At 36.2% G+C, this 21,242-nt stretch overlaps 1 protein-coding gene across 2 annotated transcripts in view; it reads left to right on the plus strand.

Moving 5' to 3' along the window:
- Positions 1–21,242, plus strand: part of THSD7B (thrombospondin type 1 domain containing 7B) — a 751,247-nt gene that overhangs the window by 493,211 nt on the left and 236,794 nt on the right. For both annotated transcript variants that reach the window (XM_036856921.1, XM_036856923.1), the window contains exons 12-13: positions 176–370; positions 13,274–13,537. In XM_036856921.1, coding sequence (XP_036712816.1) covers positions 176–370; positions 13,274–13,537 — 459 coding nt within the window. The remainder of the gene's footprint in view (positions 1–175; positions 371–13,273; positions 13,538–21,242) is intronic.

Here is a 21,242-nt window from a genome sequence, read left to right on the forward strand (position 1 = left end):
ACAACAATAAATGTTTAATTTCCAGAGAGAAATAAGGTTAGCTATGTTGAACACCTTTTGCAAACACAGTGATAACCAAACTTTTCAAACATTGGGGAATTCTGCTATTTTGTCCAAGAACCAGCAGCAGCTTGATTTGATTAAAATAATAACAAAAGAATCCATGTTTTTTTAGCTGTCTCATGCATCTCTGGTAATAACCAGTCGGCAGAAATGACGGAATGCCTCAAGCAGACAAATGGCATGCCTCCCCTTGTGCAAGAATGTACAGTACCCTGTCATGATGACTGCACCTTCACTGCTTGGTCCAAGTTTACGCCCTGCTCCACGAATTGTGAAACAACTCGAAGTAGACGGCGACAGCTCACAGGTAGGGTGTGCTTTTCATTCTTTAGCTTCAGGCAAGTGATGCTCTCCTGAACCGATCAAGGAGAATATAAGTTCCAGAAGGATGGGAAATTGTATCAGGTCTCTCCCCTCCCCTCCCCGCCATTATGCATCCTCAGTGCCAATGCTTGTCACATAATAGGTACTCAATTAATACTTGTGAAACAAATGAAAGTTGTGAACCATTCCAAAGCTATGAAGTTCTCCTCTATACAGCTTTATAATCTTTGTAGTCATAAATGGCAATATATCCACCAACTTCCTGGAGTAGTTAATGGCAGAGTTTCTGGTGTTTTTCATGCCAGGATCTCAGCAAGCTTGAAAGCAGTCTCTAATTTGTAAAGAACATCAAAGGCAGATCTCACCTATGTCATTATCTTTTGCCATTAACTTTTAAGTAACTTGATATTTTAAAATTTTAGTGGTGGAAGGCAAAAATTGAATTACAGGGACTTCCCTGGTGGTGCAGTGGTTAAGAATCCGCCTGCCAATTCAGGGGACACAAGTTCAATCCCTGGTCTGGGAAGATCCCATGTGCCACGGAGCAGCTAAGCCTGCATGCCACAACTACTGAAGCCCACATGCCCTAGAGCCCACGTGCTGCAACTACTGAAGCCCGTGCACCTAGAGCCCATGCTCTGCAAGAAGAGAAGCCACCAAAATGAGAAACCGCACTGCAACGAAGAGTAGCCCCTGCTCACCACAACTAGAGAAAGCCCGTGTGCAGCAGGGAAGACCCAGCACAGCCAAAAAAAGAAAAAACAAATCGAATTACATACATAGATTCTGCTTTTGTGGTATATGCTAATTATTGGTTCTATTTACATCTTTGAAATTTAGTGGAAATTAAAGCAATGAGTAGTTTTAATCAAGGTCTTAGAGCAATTTTTGCCTATAATATACAAATAATTGATGTAGTAATATATCCTACTTCTTATCTAGATAAATATGGCAGAACTTCTCTTCGTTGAATGTTTTTTCATATTTGCAGAAAACTTAATTCAGGGAATGAAGAATCAAAGGAAAATGCCAAAATAATAATTGGGTTAATAAAATTGGTGTTGACATTGAAGAATTAAGCACAGATGACCATTTTTTCTCATGAGCAATTCAAGTGCTAATTCTCTCAGTTTCAAGGCCTTTGTTTGAAAGCATTGCATACAAGATTGTTTTACATCTAACTCACTCTAATGGATTGACAAAATCCATGAGAGCCCTTAACAGGATTTCTGCGCACAAATCAGGAGCCCATTTGTAAGTACAGATGAAACGTATACTCACAAATAGAAACATCAAATTAAATGTTATACTTTGATATTTCTTCTATAAAAATTTGTTCATATATAATTTTATGCAACATTGCTTATGTTGCTAAGATAAAACAAATTTCTTATTCTCTAACAATATAATGGGATAGAATGTATATGACAGGAATAATTCCAAGTTCGGGGCAATTTAATGGAACTTGGTTTGCATGTCCTACATAATCCTTCAGAAGCCATTATCCTAGCAACTCTGTCTATATCTTTGAGATGAGAGAGAATTTCCTTGAGAGGGAAAGAAAGTTTTTAATTAATGGCCAATTTTTTTTCTTTGTCTTGAAGGTTTGCTAATGATGTTTTGTACCTGTAAACTGAGAATGAAATAATTGAAAATCCTAGGATACTTATTCATTTTGCAACCAGTACAATTTGTGTTATCAATTGTCAAAATTTTGATGAATTTGACTTCTATTTAACATATACTTTAAGGTAAATACTGAAGAACTGTTATATTTTTCCTTGCAAACTCTATCCTAAGAATTACATTAATATTTAGAATTTCTTTTCTAAATTATTAACTGCTATGCTTTTGCCTAGCTGATTGATCTTTGTATGTCTCAGTATCTAGATGACACCTAAACAACTGGCTAATTTCATGAAATACATGAGTTGTTAAAATCAATCAAATGAATTATATAGTAGTGTCAACTGAAAGAAAAATGCACAGTGTGAGAGTTGTGAGTTAAGGTTTATCCAGGGTCTTACTGAGGGCTGTTGCCCCGGAGACAGCCTCTTAGATAGCTCTGAGGGACTGCTCCCAAGAGGTAGGGGAGAAGGCTAGTTTATATGTGGTTTTGTTGTTGTTAAGAAATATATGCAGTCACCATACATCTTGGTAGAAACTTACTGCTAGTCACAAAGAACAGCAATCTCAAGGTAATGATCATAGTGCTTTCTATGTATGGGAAGATACAAGAAGTGGGGTTTATTTAAATTCTTCCTGAAATGCATCTAACTATCTAAGGGTCTGTTTGTTCAAAGCACAGAGTATCCTTTTATTGTCTTTAATTTCCTCTGTTAGAAGCACTGAGTGTACGGTCAGTCAGTGACTGCAATGGGTTAATCTTTGTAGACTTGGATGGAGAATGACATACTCTTTGCTCTTCTTTTATTGGAAGTTCCCCCATTTTGGTCATAAATTCAACCAAAGTTTGAGAGCCGTTTCATGACCAATTTGTTCTAGGGCCCTACGTCAAGGATTTCATAGGATTTCGTTGATAGACCACTCAATGTGCTATGACTGAATTGGACCCTTCTAATGGTAACCATAAAGGTCTCTGGATCACCTGTCTTACTAGTCTCTTATGGTCCAGGAAATGGTTCTTCCTGATGGTTTCTTCCCATATCTAGAGTTACACTATTATGATCATTTAAATTCTATATAGAACTATATATTCGATCAATCATTTCAAATCTCTTAGTCATTACTACATTTGTTGGAGACTCAGTTGTAGATTTGGTAATGCAAGAATAAACAATCTTATAAGCAGAATACAAGTTCTATAGCTAGAAGTATTAATAAGGTCATAGTGAGGATTTATACCATGAACTTCCAGCATCAAACCAGTTCTTGAGATCACCAAGACTAGGGAGCAGATTGTTTAAGGCAGAAATCTGATTTTTTTTATGTGGGTCATTAAATGTGTTCTATTACAAGCCCAACAGAGTCATTAAAGTTAAATGACTGTTGCCTGGTGTTACCCATATAAATCCATTCCATAATTGAGGAAGAGTCCCTCCTGATAAGTGGGAGGTTATGTTTTTTGAATTAAATTTAGCTCATTGTTCTGATTGAGCTGGAGTAACTTTGATAGAAAATTCATATTTATGTTAAAATAAATTTTCTAAGGGACCATCCAATCAGATCCTTGGAGAGGAGAAATCCACCAAGGTGAACCAGAAGTACTGGACATAGGTAATTGACCATAAACCAAAAAATGAGATAGATTTTAAAAAATTTGCATAGGATTGTGCCCATGATAGAAAAACATTTGGTTCACATGTAAAAATCCAAGAAATCAAGATCCAGCCTGGCATCTTGGAATAACTATCTGCTTCTGATGCCCTCATCTCTTCCTGCTATGGGTATGGTTTGTTTTCTGTTTGAGTATTGTGTCAAGGTGAGTTTGAGGTTAGCAATCCTCTCTATAGACCAGTCCAGTACAGGGCCCTTTTTAAATGGGAAATATGAATCCAAGAGTCAATTCCCTTTAGTCTTGTTGTGCATGAGCTACTTAAGAGTACCTGATAAGGGTCTTTCCATCTAAGCTGAAGAGAGTCCTTTAAATGATGTCTTTTCCAGTATATATTCTTCTGGTTGTAGTCATAGGGTATCCGATCTTTATCCAAACTTAGATTACTGTGATAAACTTCAGAAACAAGCTAAAAATGTTCTTTGAACAAGTGACTTAAACTTTTGTGATAATGTAACATAGCAACAGGAGCCATCTAGGAAGTGAGTTTCAGGCAGTAAATACCAAAACCTTATAGATAATTAATAGCACAAGAACTTGATATCTATAAACATATTTTACTGAAACATATTTTTTCTCTAAAGTCATCCTCATTTCCACCAAATATAGTCAAACTAAGACTAACTTGTTTGCAAAATAAGTCTGGTTTCAATAAACTTGGCCTAATTATTTACATAAGTGTACCAAGAATAGCAGTTGATTATATAGGCTCTTTTAAATTTGTTTTTTTGAAGCTTGTCATAAACAGTCCCTGACTGAACTTTATTAAGGCTTCTCAAGGCCACGAAAATCATGCCTAGGACTTGCCATCAGATTTACCTGTATAGGTTTGGGTGAATTCCGCCTTTCTCAAGGTCCCCAAAATATCTTGAGGGTCCTTTCTTATTCACCTGATAAGGATGCTGGGAACCCTGCAAATAAGGTACTAGGCTGTTTCTCTAAGGGGCTTTATGGCTCCATAAAGTCCATCTTAGTTCTTTAAAGCTGACTTCTTATATCCGATTCTATGTATATTCTCAAATAAGGCATTCCAGTCAAAGCTATGTTAATATAACCAGTGTTGCCATTATACCCTGTCAAATGGAGAAGAGATTTTTATTGAACTTATGCAAATAACTATATTTCCATGAAAATAAGAATAAGGAGTTTCCACTTCTAGAGAGATCAGGAAGAGAGAAAAAGATAAATGTTTCAATTCTGCTTACAAAGGTATAATTTATCAAATTGTTGTTAGTCATAGTATAAGAGGAAAGATTTCCTTATATCAAGAAAACAAAGATAAACAGTAATATTTTAGACAAAAAGTCATAAAAATTATAACCATATTCATCAGTTCATTCAGTCATATGCAATTAAGTTTTGTTGATCTTGATCTCCTGTTAACAATTTTATGAAGTCATCAGATTTTTCATTAGAATTCTTTAATTTCATACCCAGTTCAGCAGTATAATCTGAAAGCTATCAGAAACCTGTAATTGTCAAAAAAAAAAAAAAAAAAAGTCCTTCTGTGACTCTTCTTGAAGATGAAAATTTTTAATTAAAGCAACAGAGTAAAATAATAACTATCTGTACATGACAAAAGACTTAAAATGGCATGGTTAAAGATATGATTACAATTGACAAAGGAAATTTGGTTATTTCTGTTACACACAACATTTTAAGATAATTCGACTATGATAACATTATAGTAGGACATCTGAATTTTAGGAATTTCCTAGAACTTCTAGAATATTTATATTGATAACATTTACTCATACAATATTACCTAAGGTTTATCATCATTTATTTAACAATGTTAATCATGTAATTTAATATACCAAATAAACCTAATTAGTTTAATATCTTTCTTTGAGATGTTTCAGGGTCCCTCGGAGACATGACAACATTAGCTAGAGGTCATAACAGAGAGAAATTCAAATTCTAGTTTTGCACCAGCTTATTTTTAACATTAGAATTCTTTCAGCCAATTAAGTTCATTTTAATCTTTGCCAGCCCTGGTCATACATCAATTCTTTCTCAGGGTTTCTTTTCATAAGCCTGTAATTTGCCTTTTTTCTTCCAGATTGTGTCCTATGCTTTCCCTTGCTCTTTTTTTCTTTTTCTCTTAACCTCTCTTTAGGACAAAATTACTTTGTTTTCCCTTAACAGAATGCATTTCCTTTTCATTTACCCTTTTAAAAAGCTTTCTTGCATACAAAGATGTTTTATTTATTTTAGTGGTTCTAATTACACATATTAATCAGAATTCTCAACCCTTGAAAACCCCAATCTCTAGCGAAAACCAGGAAGTCAGCAGTTATGAACTATTTGTCACATGAGCATGCCTGATTGGCAAACTTATGAACATATTCCATTATCTCTAGAAACACATTTTTTCAGTGTAATTTTTCCTTAGTGTGGTATAAGACATGTGACCAATAAACCAAACATCTTTAGGTTTGTTTTGTTTTTTTTTAAATAGGAAGACAATAGGAGATAAATTTAGACTTGCTTAGCAATTAATTTCCCAGTATTTTCTATTATTTGGAAATGATCTAGACATTCAATGAATTCCCATCATTTAACTTAGTAAAACTCTAAAATTTCAAGTTGCTGAAAGATCTGGAGAAACTATTTTTAAGTAGACATACAATAAGACATAATTGTTCTTAAAGCATTCACCTAAAAAAGTCTTAGCCCATTTGGATCTATATTTCTTTACGAAAATATCATTAGTTTTATTACTGACAAATTTTGTTAGAGATAACGTGATCTTATTTGACATTTAGTAAACAGATACAATAAAAGTTTTACATATAATATTCTTAACTCTAAAGATAGGACTCTTTTAGTTAAACCAACAAACTTGTTTTTATTGGGTAGAGATTAATCGTAGATCATGTCAACTACAAACTGGCACTTGCCATTGGCACTTGCCATCTACCTCTACAAGGATGAAATCAGGAGCTGCTGTAGCTGCTGACTTTCAACACCCCCTGAAAGGTGTTCAAGGTGGAGATCAGGAATGAGGCATTGTGTGCTCTGGGAAAAACAGGTTTTCAGATAGTTAGATATTTTCAGGAGATGATTTTATGAACCCAATTCTTGTATCTCCTCATATCTAGAAAAGCACTAAAATCCTTCATGGTGACATCTGCTCCTTGTGACTAGCAGTAACCTTCATGAGACTAGCAGAAACCTTCTGCAAAAAAATATGCACTTGATTGCATGTAGCCCCCTTCACCAAAATCATATATATACTGACCTTCCCCACTACCTCTTTGGAGCAGTTTCTGAGAGCTATCTGAAATGCTGTCTCCCGAGCTTTAGTCCTCATTTTGCACCAAATAAAACTTCACTCACAGCTCTCACGTTATGCATTTTTTTTTCAGTCAGCAATCGTGATCTTAAAAAAAAACATTCGGGTTAATTTGTATTGTATTTCTGAGAATGTATATAAGCATTTAATTTTCTTTAAGCCAATTAAATAGTTCTATATTACAGTTAATTTTGATAATACCATCACCAAGGTAGAAACATATATCTATAATGTACACAGAGGCATATAAATAGGCACAACCAGAGATCGCATAGCCTCATTTTAAAACTTAAGTCATGAATCAGGTATTATGATATAAAACTTGCTAGTTTATAATAACAGTTGGAATAAGTTAACTCACTTGGGTTTTAAAAGGCTTCTTCCCCCCCCCCCCCCCCCCCCGCCCCACACCCCTTTTTTTTTTCAATCTCAGAAATTGGAGATAGTCTAGATAAGTGTTTCCTGAGAGGACCTGGTAAAACATTTACATCTCAAAGGCTCAGGGAGGTAATTGTAAGCTCCTCCGAGAAGGACTTCTGTTCCCTTTGGGTCAGAATTTTGAAAAGATGTTTTATAAAGCCAGCTTCCTCTAACTGCATAAGGAAAAGCCAGTTTTGGAATGTCAAGAGAGTCTCATCTTGACCTTTTTCAGAATGACATTTCCTTCATTTCCCAGTTAACTACTTGCATGTATAAGCTCCTTATAAACATAAACCTCTGACTCATACCCTGCCAGGTTTATCTGGCACCACTTTCTTCTGATTTGAAGGCTTTGTTTCCCATTTTAGTGTTGGTTTGTCAGGATAAAATTACTCTTGAAGACTGGTGGGCTGGTGTGCTGTTTGTGAGCTTCACTCCTCTAGGTGGCACCCTAGAGTCATCTCAGCGCTTTCACATGTCTCAGTTTCTCCCCCTGGCTGTATAAAATCTCCATGGAGACTGGAGCACTGGTTGGCCAATGTTACGTGTGCGTCCCAAGAGCAAATTTCTTTAAATTAATGAGTGGGTTACTCACACTGAATGGTGTGAGGGCTGGCCTCCGCCACTCCCATAAATTTCCCCGTTGACTGAGAAAACTGCAACTGGTTGGAAGGAGCTGTGTCCCTAATCTTTGGAGCTGAAAGCTCTCACATGGTATCTTCACTTTTATTCAGACCAACTCTATTAAGGTATTCAAAAAAGACACCAGGCTAGCCCCCTCCCTAATCACCTAGTCCAGACCACTTGGTGTCTTTCAACTGAGCAACCTCCTGCTGTCTCTCAACGGGGGTAACCCACTCAGTATCTTTCAAGTGAGCAAACTTTTCCCAGTGTCTTTCGACTTGGTAACCCAGCTACCTCTTCTTGAACCTAAGTTCAAGGAAAACCTACTACTCATGGCAAGGAGTTTAACAACCACCAAATAAAACTCAGAATCAGCAATCAAGATGTGAGATCCAAGACCCAGGAGAGACATACCCAGTTGTCTGGACTCCCTGAGGAAGTGGACAAGCACAAGGGGCCCATGTTGAGACCAAGGCTCCAGATACTTGTAGAGTTCAGGCAAAGGAGAGAAGTCAGCTCTTGGTCCCTTTGTGGTCACCAAAACATTCAACTGAAAGAAAAATGCACAACATGAGAGTTGTGAGTTAAGGTTTATCCAGGGTCTTACTGAGGACTCTAGCACAGGAGACAGCCTCTCAGAGAGCTCTGAGGAAGTGCTCCAGAGAGGTAGGGAGGGAAGGCTAGTTTATATGTGATTTTGTTGCTGTTAGGGAATACACGCAGTCAGTATACATCTCGGTAGAAACTTACAGCTAGTCACAAAGAACAGCAATCTCAAGGTAATGATCATAATGCTTTTCTGTGTATGGGAAGATACAAGAAGTGGGGTTTATTTAAATTCTTCCTGAAATGCATCTAACTATCTAAGGGTCTGTTTGTCCAAGCACAGAGCATCCTGTTATTGTCTTTAATTTCCTCTGTGTGAAACACTGAGATCACTGTCAGTCAGCAACTTCAATGGGTTCATCTTTGTAGACTTAGATGGAGAGCAAAATACTCTTCACTCTTCTTTTGTTTGCAGTATCATTGGTAGAAAAACAAGTAGTGAAAAATCTGCACTTCTCAAGCTTTATTTTTATTGTGATACTAATGCTTGTGTTTTGGTTTTTCCCCTGTAATTTGCTATTAAACTTAATAAGCAATTTCTAACATGAATGATAGTAAAAAGGGATGGGCTTAGACTGTAAAGCAATATGATTCTCTAACACAGACACACACAAAAGAGCGTTCAGACACAGGTACAAGCATCTTCATTGTATAGGGGACCATCTTTGGTGTTTATTTTTCTTTTTCCATTTTTTTAACCAGAAACCTTAATTTAATATCTGGGTGTTTTGTGTGTTGTATGCAAACTAGATAATCATGGGTTTCAGATTTAGTGATAATTAAAGCAGTTGTTTATACAATGCTGTAAATAATCTTTCAAATAGTATAATCTATCTAGGTTATTCATATATATCTATATATTTAAAATAACTGGGTGACTAATACCTATTAAATATTGTAGTTTTTTGTTTCTGTGGAATCAGTTACAAATTTCCCTCTGACTTAAGAAGAAAAAAATGTCTTTAGAGTTGTAGTAGAGATTGATTTTTAAAATATTTTTTAAAGTACTGGCTGGTTCTGAATCCAAGGTTTAATACTGATTATGACTAGAATGTAATCAAAGTTAAGGACCACTGGTAATTTGTTTCTTATTGTGAAAACCATCTCTACATTAACTAACTTGCTCAAAGCCTTCTTCAAACAGTGATACCATGTAATTAAGAAGGATATCACAAATATAGAGACAGCATATATTTGTACGAAATATTTGTTCTGCCATGCCAGTAACTTTAGGTTACTTTGTACATGAACATTTTATTATTTATTCCTATTCTCTCTCTCTCTCTCTCATTTCTTCCTTCCTTTTTTTTTCCTTTTTTTAAAAACCTTTGCTCAATTATTCAAGGAACAATTCTTGTTTACCATTTTTGTGTGCTAGGCCTTGAGGACACTGTAAGGGGATAGACATGACCCTAATTTAAGAGCTTCCAGTCTAATGAGAGATAGAGTTTTGCTACAGACAGTTACAACACAGTATAGTACCTGCTACAATAGCTGTTATATAGGGTGCTGTATTAGTTTTTTATTATTGCTTCTTTAACAAATTGCCACAAATTTGATAGCTTAAAACAACAAATTTATTCTCCTACAGTTCTATAGGTCTGAAGTCAGACATAGATTTTACGGGGCTATAAGCAAGATGTTGGCAGGGTAGCATTTTTTTCTGGAAGGTTTAGAGGAAAATGTTTTCTTTTCCAGCTTCTAGGCGCTGCTTATATTCCTTGGCTCATGTCTCCCTTCCTCCAAAGTCTTGAAATTCAGAAACATTACATCTGTTTGATCATTCTTTCATAGTTATTTTGCCTCTGATTCTTTACTCAGCCAGGAAACGTTCTCTGAATTTAAGATCATGTGATTATGTTGAACCCAGTAAGATAATCTCCTTATCCCAAGATCCACAAGCTTAGTCACATCTACAAAGTTCATTTTGCCATCTAAAGTAGCATGTTCACATGTTCCAGGGATTAGGATGTAAAAAATTCTTGCAGAGCCATCGTCCTGCCTACCACATGCTACACAAGTACATGAGAACACCTCTTCTAGAACTGAGATGAAGAGTGTATTCAAGGATGACTTTCTGGAGGGAGTGATCTATCAGTGTGGACCTAAAGGACAAATAGTCATTAGCTAGGAAATGGCGGGAAGGTAGAACTGGTGACAATTTCTGGAGTAGAACATGCAAAGGCCAGCAGTTAAATGAGTAGCTTCTAGGAACTAAAAAACGCTCAGTATTACTTATAACATGCCAGAGGCAGGGTGGTGCAACACAGTCGGAGGCAAACACAGACCCAGATCCTATGGAACCTTGATGACCAAGGTGAGGAGTCTAGACTTCATTCCATGAGCTGTGGTAAGTCACTGGAGAGTGTTAAATAGATGAGTCACGTGATCAGATTTCCAGGTTTGTAAGTTGGTCCTGGCTGCAGTGCAGGGAATAGATTGAAGGAAGTGAGTTATGGTGGCAATAAGATCTTGGAAGGTGCCATTGTAGTGATTTAAGCTGGGGATTTGGAGGAGTGCTAAATATGGGTGGTATCAGTCGGAATGGATACAGTGGACTGATTCAAGAGATATTTAGGTATTTGAAATGATAGACCTTTGTCATTAAACAGATACAGGTAGCACAACAGAATGATTCAAATGTGACACTCCAGTTTTTGACTCGGTCATATTGGTAGAATTGGGAAATGCAGGAGAAATAATGGTTGTGATGGTCAGAAGGTGAGTGTAGGTTTTGCCAGGTTGAGTGTGACTGGTTCTTTAGGTGTAGATTTCCAGTCTCTGGCTCAGAAGCTTGAATAAAAAATCTGGGCTGAAGATAATAATTAGGGATTTAAAGGTTATAGATGATTATTTAAGCTCTTTGGGTGGTGAAGGTGTAGGATCAGAAAAGAGAATCTAGGGCAGTGCCCTGAGGAAACCTATCAGTTAAGAGAGGTACAGAGGGAGAAGAATTCAACAAACAAACAAAAAAGGTGTACCCAGGGAGATGGTGAGGGTGTGGAGTAGGGGTGAAGGACATAAAGGTAAGGTGTGATGAAACTTGGAAAAGATATTTCAAGAATGATGGCATAGTCAACACTCAGAACTATTGTTGAATGATCAGGTCTGAAAGATAAGATGTAAAAGATAGTTCATGACTTTATTACTTTGGCAAGAGTAAGTACTTTTAAGGAATAGGTAGACTCAAAATCTAGGGTTAAGTATGTTGAGAATAGAATGGAAATATAAGAGATGGAGACAACGGTACTTTGTGGACATTTGAAAAGCACCAGAGACTTGGGTTACATGTTAAATGCTGATAAGAAGGCGCCAATCCTCCTCACCCATTGATGTATCTCTCATGCGGTAAATTCTCACAGTGGTGATAGATGCTCTGCTCCTCAAATTTATTCTCAGGAAGTGCCCCTAATGGTAGAGGCAAGTGAATACTTCCTCCCAGAGGGACAGTGGTGTGGCCGAAGCTTCTACAAGATCATTTCAGGTCTGACAGGAATCCTTATTTATTGTGGCCATGAGCATCACAGAAGGCATAAAGCCAATCGTCCAGGTGACAACTGTAGAATTGCTGTGTGTAAAGTAAACTAACTGACAATAAGAAAGTAGTCTGTGCATCAGCTTATTGCAAGCATTTCCAAAACAGCCATAAAGACTGGAGATAAACTAATAAAGCTGCCTATTTTTTTTTTTTTATATAACCAGCCAAGACTCTCACTAATGACCCATTAATAAGGAAACAAAGTGGAATTATTAGATCTAGGAAAACTTTTAAAAATCTAGAGGAAGTGTGTTGGTAGCAAAGTTGAGTCAAGTTACAGGCCATCTTGGAATCCATTAAACATGATGATCAAGTACTCACAGCTTTGAAAAATGACTCTGCCTTGTCATTACTCAAAGTTGGGATTACACCTAAAAGGTCCATCAAAGTCAACTGGTAAGGTAAGGTCATATTCTAAAATACATAACTTAAAAAGGTCTCTCAAAGTGCAAGTCATACCTTTTTCTCAGATTAAATTTTCCAAAATGAATTGAGCATTTATTTCAATCTATTGTTTCTGTCAGCATTTGTGAGCTGCCTGATAAGAGGAACCAAAATAAGTTCCAGTTTGTCCACCACACACCAAGTGACACCCAGGCTCACTCCAGGGCCATTGTCTGGGAGGATATCATTTTGTTCCTTGAATAAATAAACTGCTTTTAAACAGTTACTTGAAAAAAAGGGAAGGACTTAATACTTACACCATTTTGTTCATTTCCCTGGTAACCATTAGTTTCATGGAAAATGGAGACAAGGTAATCTCTCTGTTTTTTATCAACAAATTATAGGGAAACCAATATTAAATACGTCAAGGACTTTTCTATCTGTTGAGCCACTGTAGCAAACATCTTCTAAGTATTTTTTGCCTCTCTCCAACATGAGACCTCTTTTTTTCAAATTAACTTAAATTTCACAGTTGCTGTGGGAATTGCTTTCATTGTCCTAGGATTTCCTTCTGTGTTTAAAAAAAAAAAAAAAGTGTAAAAAAGAAAGGCTTTATTTTATTTAAGACTTAATAGTCTAAGAGCTTTTAAATAAAATGTGAGCAACTTATAACAAAACAGCAGATGTGAAATTAATACATCAATGTCTCTCATTGGAACAGGGAAAAGCAGGAAGAAGGAGAAATGCCAGGATGCTGACCTGTACCCTCTAGTGGAAACAGAACCATGTCCTTGTGATGTGTTTACATCTCATCCTTACGGAAATTGGTCAGATTGCATTCTTCCTGAAGGCAGAAGGGAGCCTCAGAGAGGATTGCGGGTACAAGGAGACAGCAAAGAATGTGGAGAAGGCATGCGTTTTCGAGCAATAGCCTGCTCTGATAAAAATGGAAGACCTGTTGACCCCACCCACTGCAACAGCTCTGGTAAGGAGATGGGTGAGGAGTAACAGATGAGAACCTTGACATACAGCCTAGGAGGGGCATCCCAGGTCTAGAATTGGTAGCCTAGTTCCTTAGTAATTACTTCAGTTCTTCTTTGTCAAAAACACACCACCTCTCATAAAATATGGACATATGAAATACACATATCCATATCACACTGATTATCTGGGATGTGATCGTTTGGGATCTTTGACTCACCTTACTCTATACTTCACCTCTGGCCGCTTGTTTCCTGGCGGTGAGCTCAGTTGCTCTTCCTCTAAGAAAGCCAAAGCCCAATGCAAATGAATATATTTTACAGTGTTTATTGGTACTCTGATCATATATATAGAAGGCATCAGTCCTTGAATTTCTTATAAGGACGTTGACAAAATACCAATGAAAACGTTAATTGGAAGTCAATGAAAAAGTTAATAAACATAAATGTTTTATGGTACAATGTGTAAGTATACCCAAATTTATAGACTAAAACTGTAGAAAAGGAATTAGGCAATCTGGCAGAATTTTTGAGTTGTTAATCAAGGAGAAGACTGTCTTTTTTATTTATTTATTTTTGAACGTTGGGATAATTTAAAAGATACGGGGAACAGAGAAAGGAATGATGATTAAATACAGCTGGGGTAAACATTTGATGGAAGAGGCTGAGACTAATGATTACAATGGAGCTTATGAATTTCCTGCTCTATTTTTTGGTTTTTAATTACCTTAAGAAACTGAAGTTAGGGGTTTTACAGAAGGTATGGATAGAGAGAATTTATGTTGGAATGGCAAACTCTAAAAAAAAATGATAGATTTTTGTCTCTGTCATCAAGGTCTTATATTCTAATAAGCTTCCTAATAATACCAGAAATAGCAAATTGAATTCACTTTTAACACACAAGTAAATCATAGTTCATCCTTATTCTTTATTTCCAATGTATCAGCTCGTTTTAGTTAGGATACACCTGGATCATTATAGGAATGCAGTTTAAGGTTTAACGATTTCTAGTTAGTGGCATCATTGCTCTGCTTCCTAGGTTAGTCTACAGAATTGCATTCAGTGATTTTACTTTCAGAAACATTAAACACATCACAAGCAAGTAATGGACCCATTTTACAGAGGCCAAAGTTGGTTTGCTCTGGTCTTTGTTTTTTCACCTTTAATATACATAATGGTTTATTTTTAAATTTTTTTCTTGAAATATATTTGACATATACACCTTGAATTTATGCAATGCTATAACATATTAGTTCAAGACATTTATAGGTTGTAATATGATTGTAATTGTAGTGATAATTAATACCTATAACTTTATATAGTTATCATTTCTTTTTAGTGATTGGAATAATCTAGTCTCAGCAGGTTTGATTATAATACAATATTGTTGTCCGTATTCACTGTATTGTGCATTAGATCTCTAGGACTTATCTACTACTCATTCCAGGTTTGTACCATTAAACAAACTATTCTATCCCTGTCTATCCCTCTGTTCCCATCCCCTGGAAAACCACCATTTTACTCTGCTTTTATGAGTTTGGCTTTTTTAGATTCCACGTATAAGTGATATAACACGGTATTTTTCTTTCTCTGTCTGACTCATCTCACTTAGTATAATATCCTCAAGGTCCATTCAGATTGTCACAAATGGAGGATGTTTTTCTCATGGCTGAATAATAGTCTATTATGTATATACACTACAAATTCTTAATCCATTCATCTGTTTATGGGTGCATAGATTGTTTCTAAATCTCGGCTATTGTGGATAGTGGTGTAATATACGTGGGAGTGCATACATTCTCTTTGATATCCTGTTTTTATTTCCTGTGGGTATATACCCGGAAGTGAAATTGTTGGATCATATGGTAGTTCTATTAATTTTTTAAGGGACCTCTATATTGTTTTACATAGTAGCTGCACCAATTTACATTTTCACCAACAGTGTGCAAGTATTCCCTTTCTCTACATCCTCATTAACACTTATTATCTCTTGTCTTCTTGTTGCTATTCTAAAAGGCGTCAAGAGATAGCACATAGGGTTTTGATTTGCATTTCCCTGATGGTTAGTGATGTTGAGCATCTTTTCATGTACCTCTTGGCCATTTGGTTGTTTTCTTTGGAAAAAGTCTATTTAGGTTCTCTGCCTAGTGTTTAACTGGGTTGTTTGTTTTTTGTTATTAAGTTGTGTAAGATTCTTTATAGATTTTTGGATATTAACCCCTTATCCAATATATGGTTCGCAAATTTCCTCCCATTCCGTAGGTTGCCTTTTCATTATGTTAGTTGTTTCTGTTTCTGTGCAAAATCTTCTAAGTTTGTTGTGATTCTATTTGTTGACTTTTACTTTTATTGTTTATGCTTTTGGTGTCATATCCAGAAAATCATTGTCAAGACCACTATTGAGGAGCTTCTTTTCTACATTTTCTTCTAGGAGTTTTATGGTATCAGGTCTTATGTTTAAGTCTTTTATCCATTTCAAGTTAATATTTGTGAGTTGTGTAAGATAAGGGTCCAATTTCATTGTTCTACATGTGTTTATCCAGATTTCCCAGCACCATTTTTTTTAACATCTTTATTAGAGTATAATTGCTTTACAATGGTGTGTCAGTTTCTGCTTTATAACAAAGTGCATCAGTTATACATATACATATGTCCCCATATCTCTTCCCTCTTGCATCTCCCTCCCTCCCACCCTCCCTATCCCACACCTCTAGGTGGTCACAAAGCACTGAGCTGATCTCCCTGTGCTATGTGCCCAGCACCATTTTTTGAAGAGACGATCACTTCTCCATCAGGTGGTCCTGGCTCCCTTACCAAATATTAGTTAACTGAATATGTGGGGGTTTACTTCTGGGCTCTCTAATCTAGTCCATTTGTCTGTGTCTATTTTTATGCTTGTATCATATTGTTTTAATTACTGTAGCTTCATAGTATAGTTTAAAATCAGGAAGTGTGATACCTCCAGTTTTGTTCTTTCTCAGGATTTATTTGGCTATTTTGGGTTCTTTGTGGTTCCTTAAAAATTTTAGGATTTTTTTTTTTCTATTTCTGTGAAGAATGCCACTGGAATTTTGATAGAGATTGTGTTGAATCTATATATGATTTTGGGTAGTATGGACATTTTAACAATATTCTTATCCATGAGTAAAGGATGTCTTTCCATTTCTTATGCCTTCTTCAATGAAGTCATAATTTTCATTGTACAAATCTTTCACTTCCTCAGTTACATTTATTCCTAGATATTTTATTGTTTTTGATGCTATTGTGAATGGGATAATTTTCTTTATTTTTCAGATGTTTCATTATTAGCAAATAGAAACAACACTGATTTCTTTATTTTGATTTTTATATCCTCCAACTTTACTGAAATCGTTGATTAGTTCCAACAGTTTTTAGTTGAATCTTTGCAATTATCTATATACAAAATAATATCATCTGCACATAGTGACAGCTGTACTTCTTCCATTCTGATTTGGGTATCTTTTATTTCTTTGTTTTGCCTAATTGCTCTAGCTAGACTTCTGATACTATATTGAATAAGAATGGTAAGAGTAGGCAACCATGTCTTGTTCCTAATCTTAGAGGAAAGCTTTCAATTTTTTTACTGAGTATAACGTTAGCTCTGGGTTTGTCATAGATGGCTTTTGTTACGTTGAGGTATGCTCCTTCTATACACAATCTTTTGAGTTTTTTTTAAAAATAAATTTATTTATTTATTTGTTTATTTTTGGCTGTGTTGGATCTTTGCTGCTGCACGCGGGCTTTCTCTGGTTGTGGCAAGTGGGGGCTACTTTTCATTGCGGTGCGCGGGCTTCTCATTGCAGTGGCTTCTCTTGTTGCGGAGCACGAGCTCTTGGCACACAGGCTCAATAGTTGTGGCTCGTGGACTCTAGAGTGCAGACTCAGTAGTTGTGGCGCACGGGCTTAGCTGCTCTGCGGCATGTGGGAGGAATCTTCCCGGACCAGGGCTTGAACCTGTATCCCCTGCACTGGCAGGCGGATTTTTAACCACTGCATCACCAGGGAAGTACCTCTTTTGAGGTTTTTATCATGGAAGGATGTCGTATTTTGTCAAATCCTTTTCTGTACCTGTTGTGATGATCATGTGATTATTTTCTTTCGTTCTATTAATGTGATGTAATACGTTTATCAGTTTGAACCATCTTTGCATCCCAGGCTCATGGTGTATAATCCTTTTAGTGTGCTCAATTCAGTTTGCTAATATTTTGTTGAAAAATTTTGCATCTATATTCATTAGTAACATTGGTCTATAGTTTTCTTATAGTGGCTATGTCTGGCTTTGGTATTAGGGTAATACTGGCCTTGTAGAATGAGTTAGGAAGTGTTCCCTCCTCTTCAATTTTTTAGAAGAGTTTGGGAAGGATTGGCATTAATTACTCTTTAAATGTTTGGTAGAATTCACATGTGAAACCATCTAGTCCTGTGGTTTTCTGTATTGGGAGATTTTTGGTTACTGTTTCAGTCTCCTTCCTCATTATCGGTCTGTTCAGATTTTCTATTCTTCCAGATTCAGTCTTGGTAGGTTATATGTTTCTAGAAATTTATCTGTTTCTTCTAGGTTATCTAATTTGTTGGCATGTAGCTGGTCATAGTACTCTCTTATTTCTGTAGTATCAGTTTTAGTGTCTTCTCTTTTATTTCTAATTTTGAGTCTTCTGTTGTTTTCTTAGTCTAGCTAAAGGTTTGTCAACTTTCTTTTTGAAAATCCAGCTCTTAATTTCATTGATTCTTTCTATTGTTTTTCTGGTCTCTATTTCATTTGTTTTCTCTCCAATCTGTATTTCCTTTCTTCTGCTAACTTTGGGCTTAATTTGTCCTTCTGGGTACTGGAGGTGTAAAGTTATTTACTTGAGATCTTTCTAATTTCTTAATACATCCATTTATCACTATAAACTTTCCTCTCAGAACTGCTTTTTTTGCAGCATCCCCTAGGATTTGATATGTTTTCTCTCCATTTTCATTTGCTTCAAGATATTTTTTTTTTTTCCTTTTTGATTCTTTGATCCATTGGTTTTCAGAAGTGTATTGTTTGGTTTCCGCATATTTGTAGATTTTCCAGCTTTCTTCTTGTTGATTTCTAGTTTTATACCACTGTGGTCAGAAAAGATAGTATTTCAGTCTCCTCAAATTAGCTAAGATTTATCTTGGTCCTATCATGATCTAATACCCTGTATGCACGTGAGAAGAATGTACATTATGCTGCTGTTGGTTGGAATGTTCTATATATGTCTGTTAAGTCCATTTGGTCTAAAGTATGGTTCAATTCCCACATTTCCGTGTTGATATTCTGTCTGGATGATCTATCCACTGCTGACACTGAGGTATTGAAGTCTCCTACTATTACTGTATTGTTGTATATTTCTCCCTTCATATCTGTTTGCTTAATATATTTAGGTGCTCCAATGTTGGGTGTGTATATATTCATGATTGTTATATCTTCTATGTATATTGACCCCTTTATCATTATAAAATGACCTTCTTTGTGTCTTGTTACAGTTTTTGGCTTGTTACAGTTTTTGTGGCTTGTTACAGTTTTTGGCTTGAAAGAAAGTATGGCTATGCCCACTTTCTTTTGGTTTCCACTTGCATGGAATATCTGCTGTCTCGTCACTTTGAGCCTCTGTGTGTTTTTAGAACTGAAAGAAGTTTCTTGTAGGCAGCATATAGTTGGATCTTGTTTTTCTGTTTTGGTTTTTTTGTGTTTGTGTGTTTGTTTTCTGTATGTTTGTTTTCACTGTTGTTGTTTTTTTATCTGCCCAGCCACCCTTTGCCTTTTGATTGGTGACTTCAGTCCATTTACGTTTTGAGTGATTATTGATATGTAAGGGCTTACTACTGCCATCTTATTGTCTGCCTTCTGGTTGTTTTGTATGTTCATTATTTCTTCCCCCTGTTTCTCCCTACCTTTGTAAAGCAGTGGTTTTCCATAGTGGTATGCTCTGTCTCCCCATTTTTATGTTTTGTGAATCTACTCTAGATTTTTGCTTTGTGGTTATCACCTCCTCTATGAAAGAGGTCACCACTGTCTACCTCTTCTGCCAGAGAGGTAGTCAGTGCTGCTTCCAAAAGCCCAGCCCCTTGTTGTTCATCCGTGGGGAGGGGAGGCCACCTTGGAAATTTTCTACCTCTCCTCTGCTTCCAAACTCTTCTCTTTCTCACTCCAGTGGCATTCTGGAATCTCCCTTTAGGCAGGCTGGACTTCCAATCATTCTCTTCTCCATGGTTATCTGCCCGGTTTTGCACTCTCCATGTTCTTTCTTTTCTAATCTCAGTGAGTGGGACTGGGGCCAGTTTGCCAACTCCCTTGTATCAGCAACCCTCACTGAGATCCCCCTTGTTTATTTTTGGATGCACAGGTGGACTAGAAACCTCCACATCCCTTTGTGAAATATGCAGAGGCACTTTTTTTTGGTAATAGATGTCTAATTAGTTGTTACAAAGAGGACAGAGGAGAGAAGAGAGAAGAGAGACACCACCATGATGCTGATGTCACCTACATATTGGTTTATTAGTCATTTGATCAAAACCTGTATACTGATCACCTGCTGTGTACCGACTCTTCTTCTATGATTTGGGTATATAATTATGGGGAAATCAGGGACTTGTGCAGCTTATTGTCTAGTGGAAGATAAGGAAAAAAAACAAATTAATAAAAGGAATTTCAAGTCTTGATTAGCCCTTATGATACTGAACAGAAAATCTTGAGACTTTAGGGAAGTCCTCACTAAAGTGACATACATTTGAGATGTGAAGAGTGAGGTGACAACCATGTGAAAAGTACATACAAGTTAATTTCAGTTAGTAGGATAAGCATGTCCAGAGGATATAAGGCAGAAAAGAAGTACCGGCAAAAAAACACAAAGGAAGCCCTCAGGAATGAGGAGAGTTGTTTTGAAGTGCTGTGGAAGAAGTAGGCAGAATCTTGTGGGATAAAGCAAGGAGTCTGGATATAATTCAAGTGAAGTCATCAGGTGGGAAGAGTGGTAGATGATGTGATCCAAGTTAGATGTTTAAAAAAATTACTTTTGACTAGTGTGTATAGATTGGCTTCAATGAAGCAAGGATGCCATTGGGAGACTATTGCAATAGTCAATGTAAGACATGATTTTAGGTAAGACTTAGGATGGCAGTAATAGAGCAAATATAGCATTAAGATAAAATTCAAAGATAGAATTAAGATTATTCCAAATGCCAGTCATCTTTTAAAAAATATATTATCTATCATTCATCTCTAATTTTTCAAGGGTTTATATGTGTGTATGTGGTGTTTAATTTAGAAATAATCATTTCAGGTTAGAAAAGAACATATCCTGAAGGAAGAGGAGGCATTGAAAATGGAACCAATTTACAGAGCAATAGCAAAAGCTGTTAGAGAATCTAAAAGATTTTCACTGAATGAAAACAGTGCATTGATCAAGATTTACCAGAGACTTGCAACTTTTATGATATTTGTGTTAAGATACTTTTACATTACATTTTTCAAAAAAAAGATTTTTAAAAACAGTAAATGAAAATACTCCCAATGGGTCACTTCTAAGGATAAGAGACATATCCATCTATCAAGGGAAAAGAAAATGTTTAATCGTCACTAATAGACATTTTTTTTAATATCCATGAGTATTAACTCACTATTAAGAATTCTGTTTTCATCCCAGACAAACTGAAGCAGAGAGCAATGACCTCAATCTG

Source organism: Balaenoptera musculus, chromosome 7 (assembly GCF_009873245.2).
Source record: "Balaenoptera musculus isolate JJ_BM4_2016_0621 chromosome 7, mBalMus1.pri.v3, whole genome shotgun sequence".
Classification (NCBI taxonomy): Eukaryota; Metazoa; Chordata; class Mammalia; order Artiodactyla; family Balaenopteridae; genus Balaenoptera; species Balaenoptera musculus.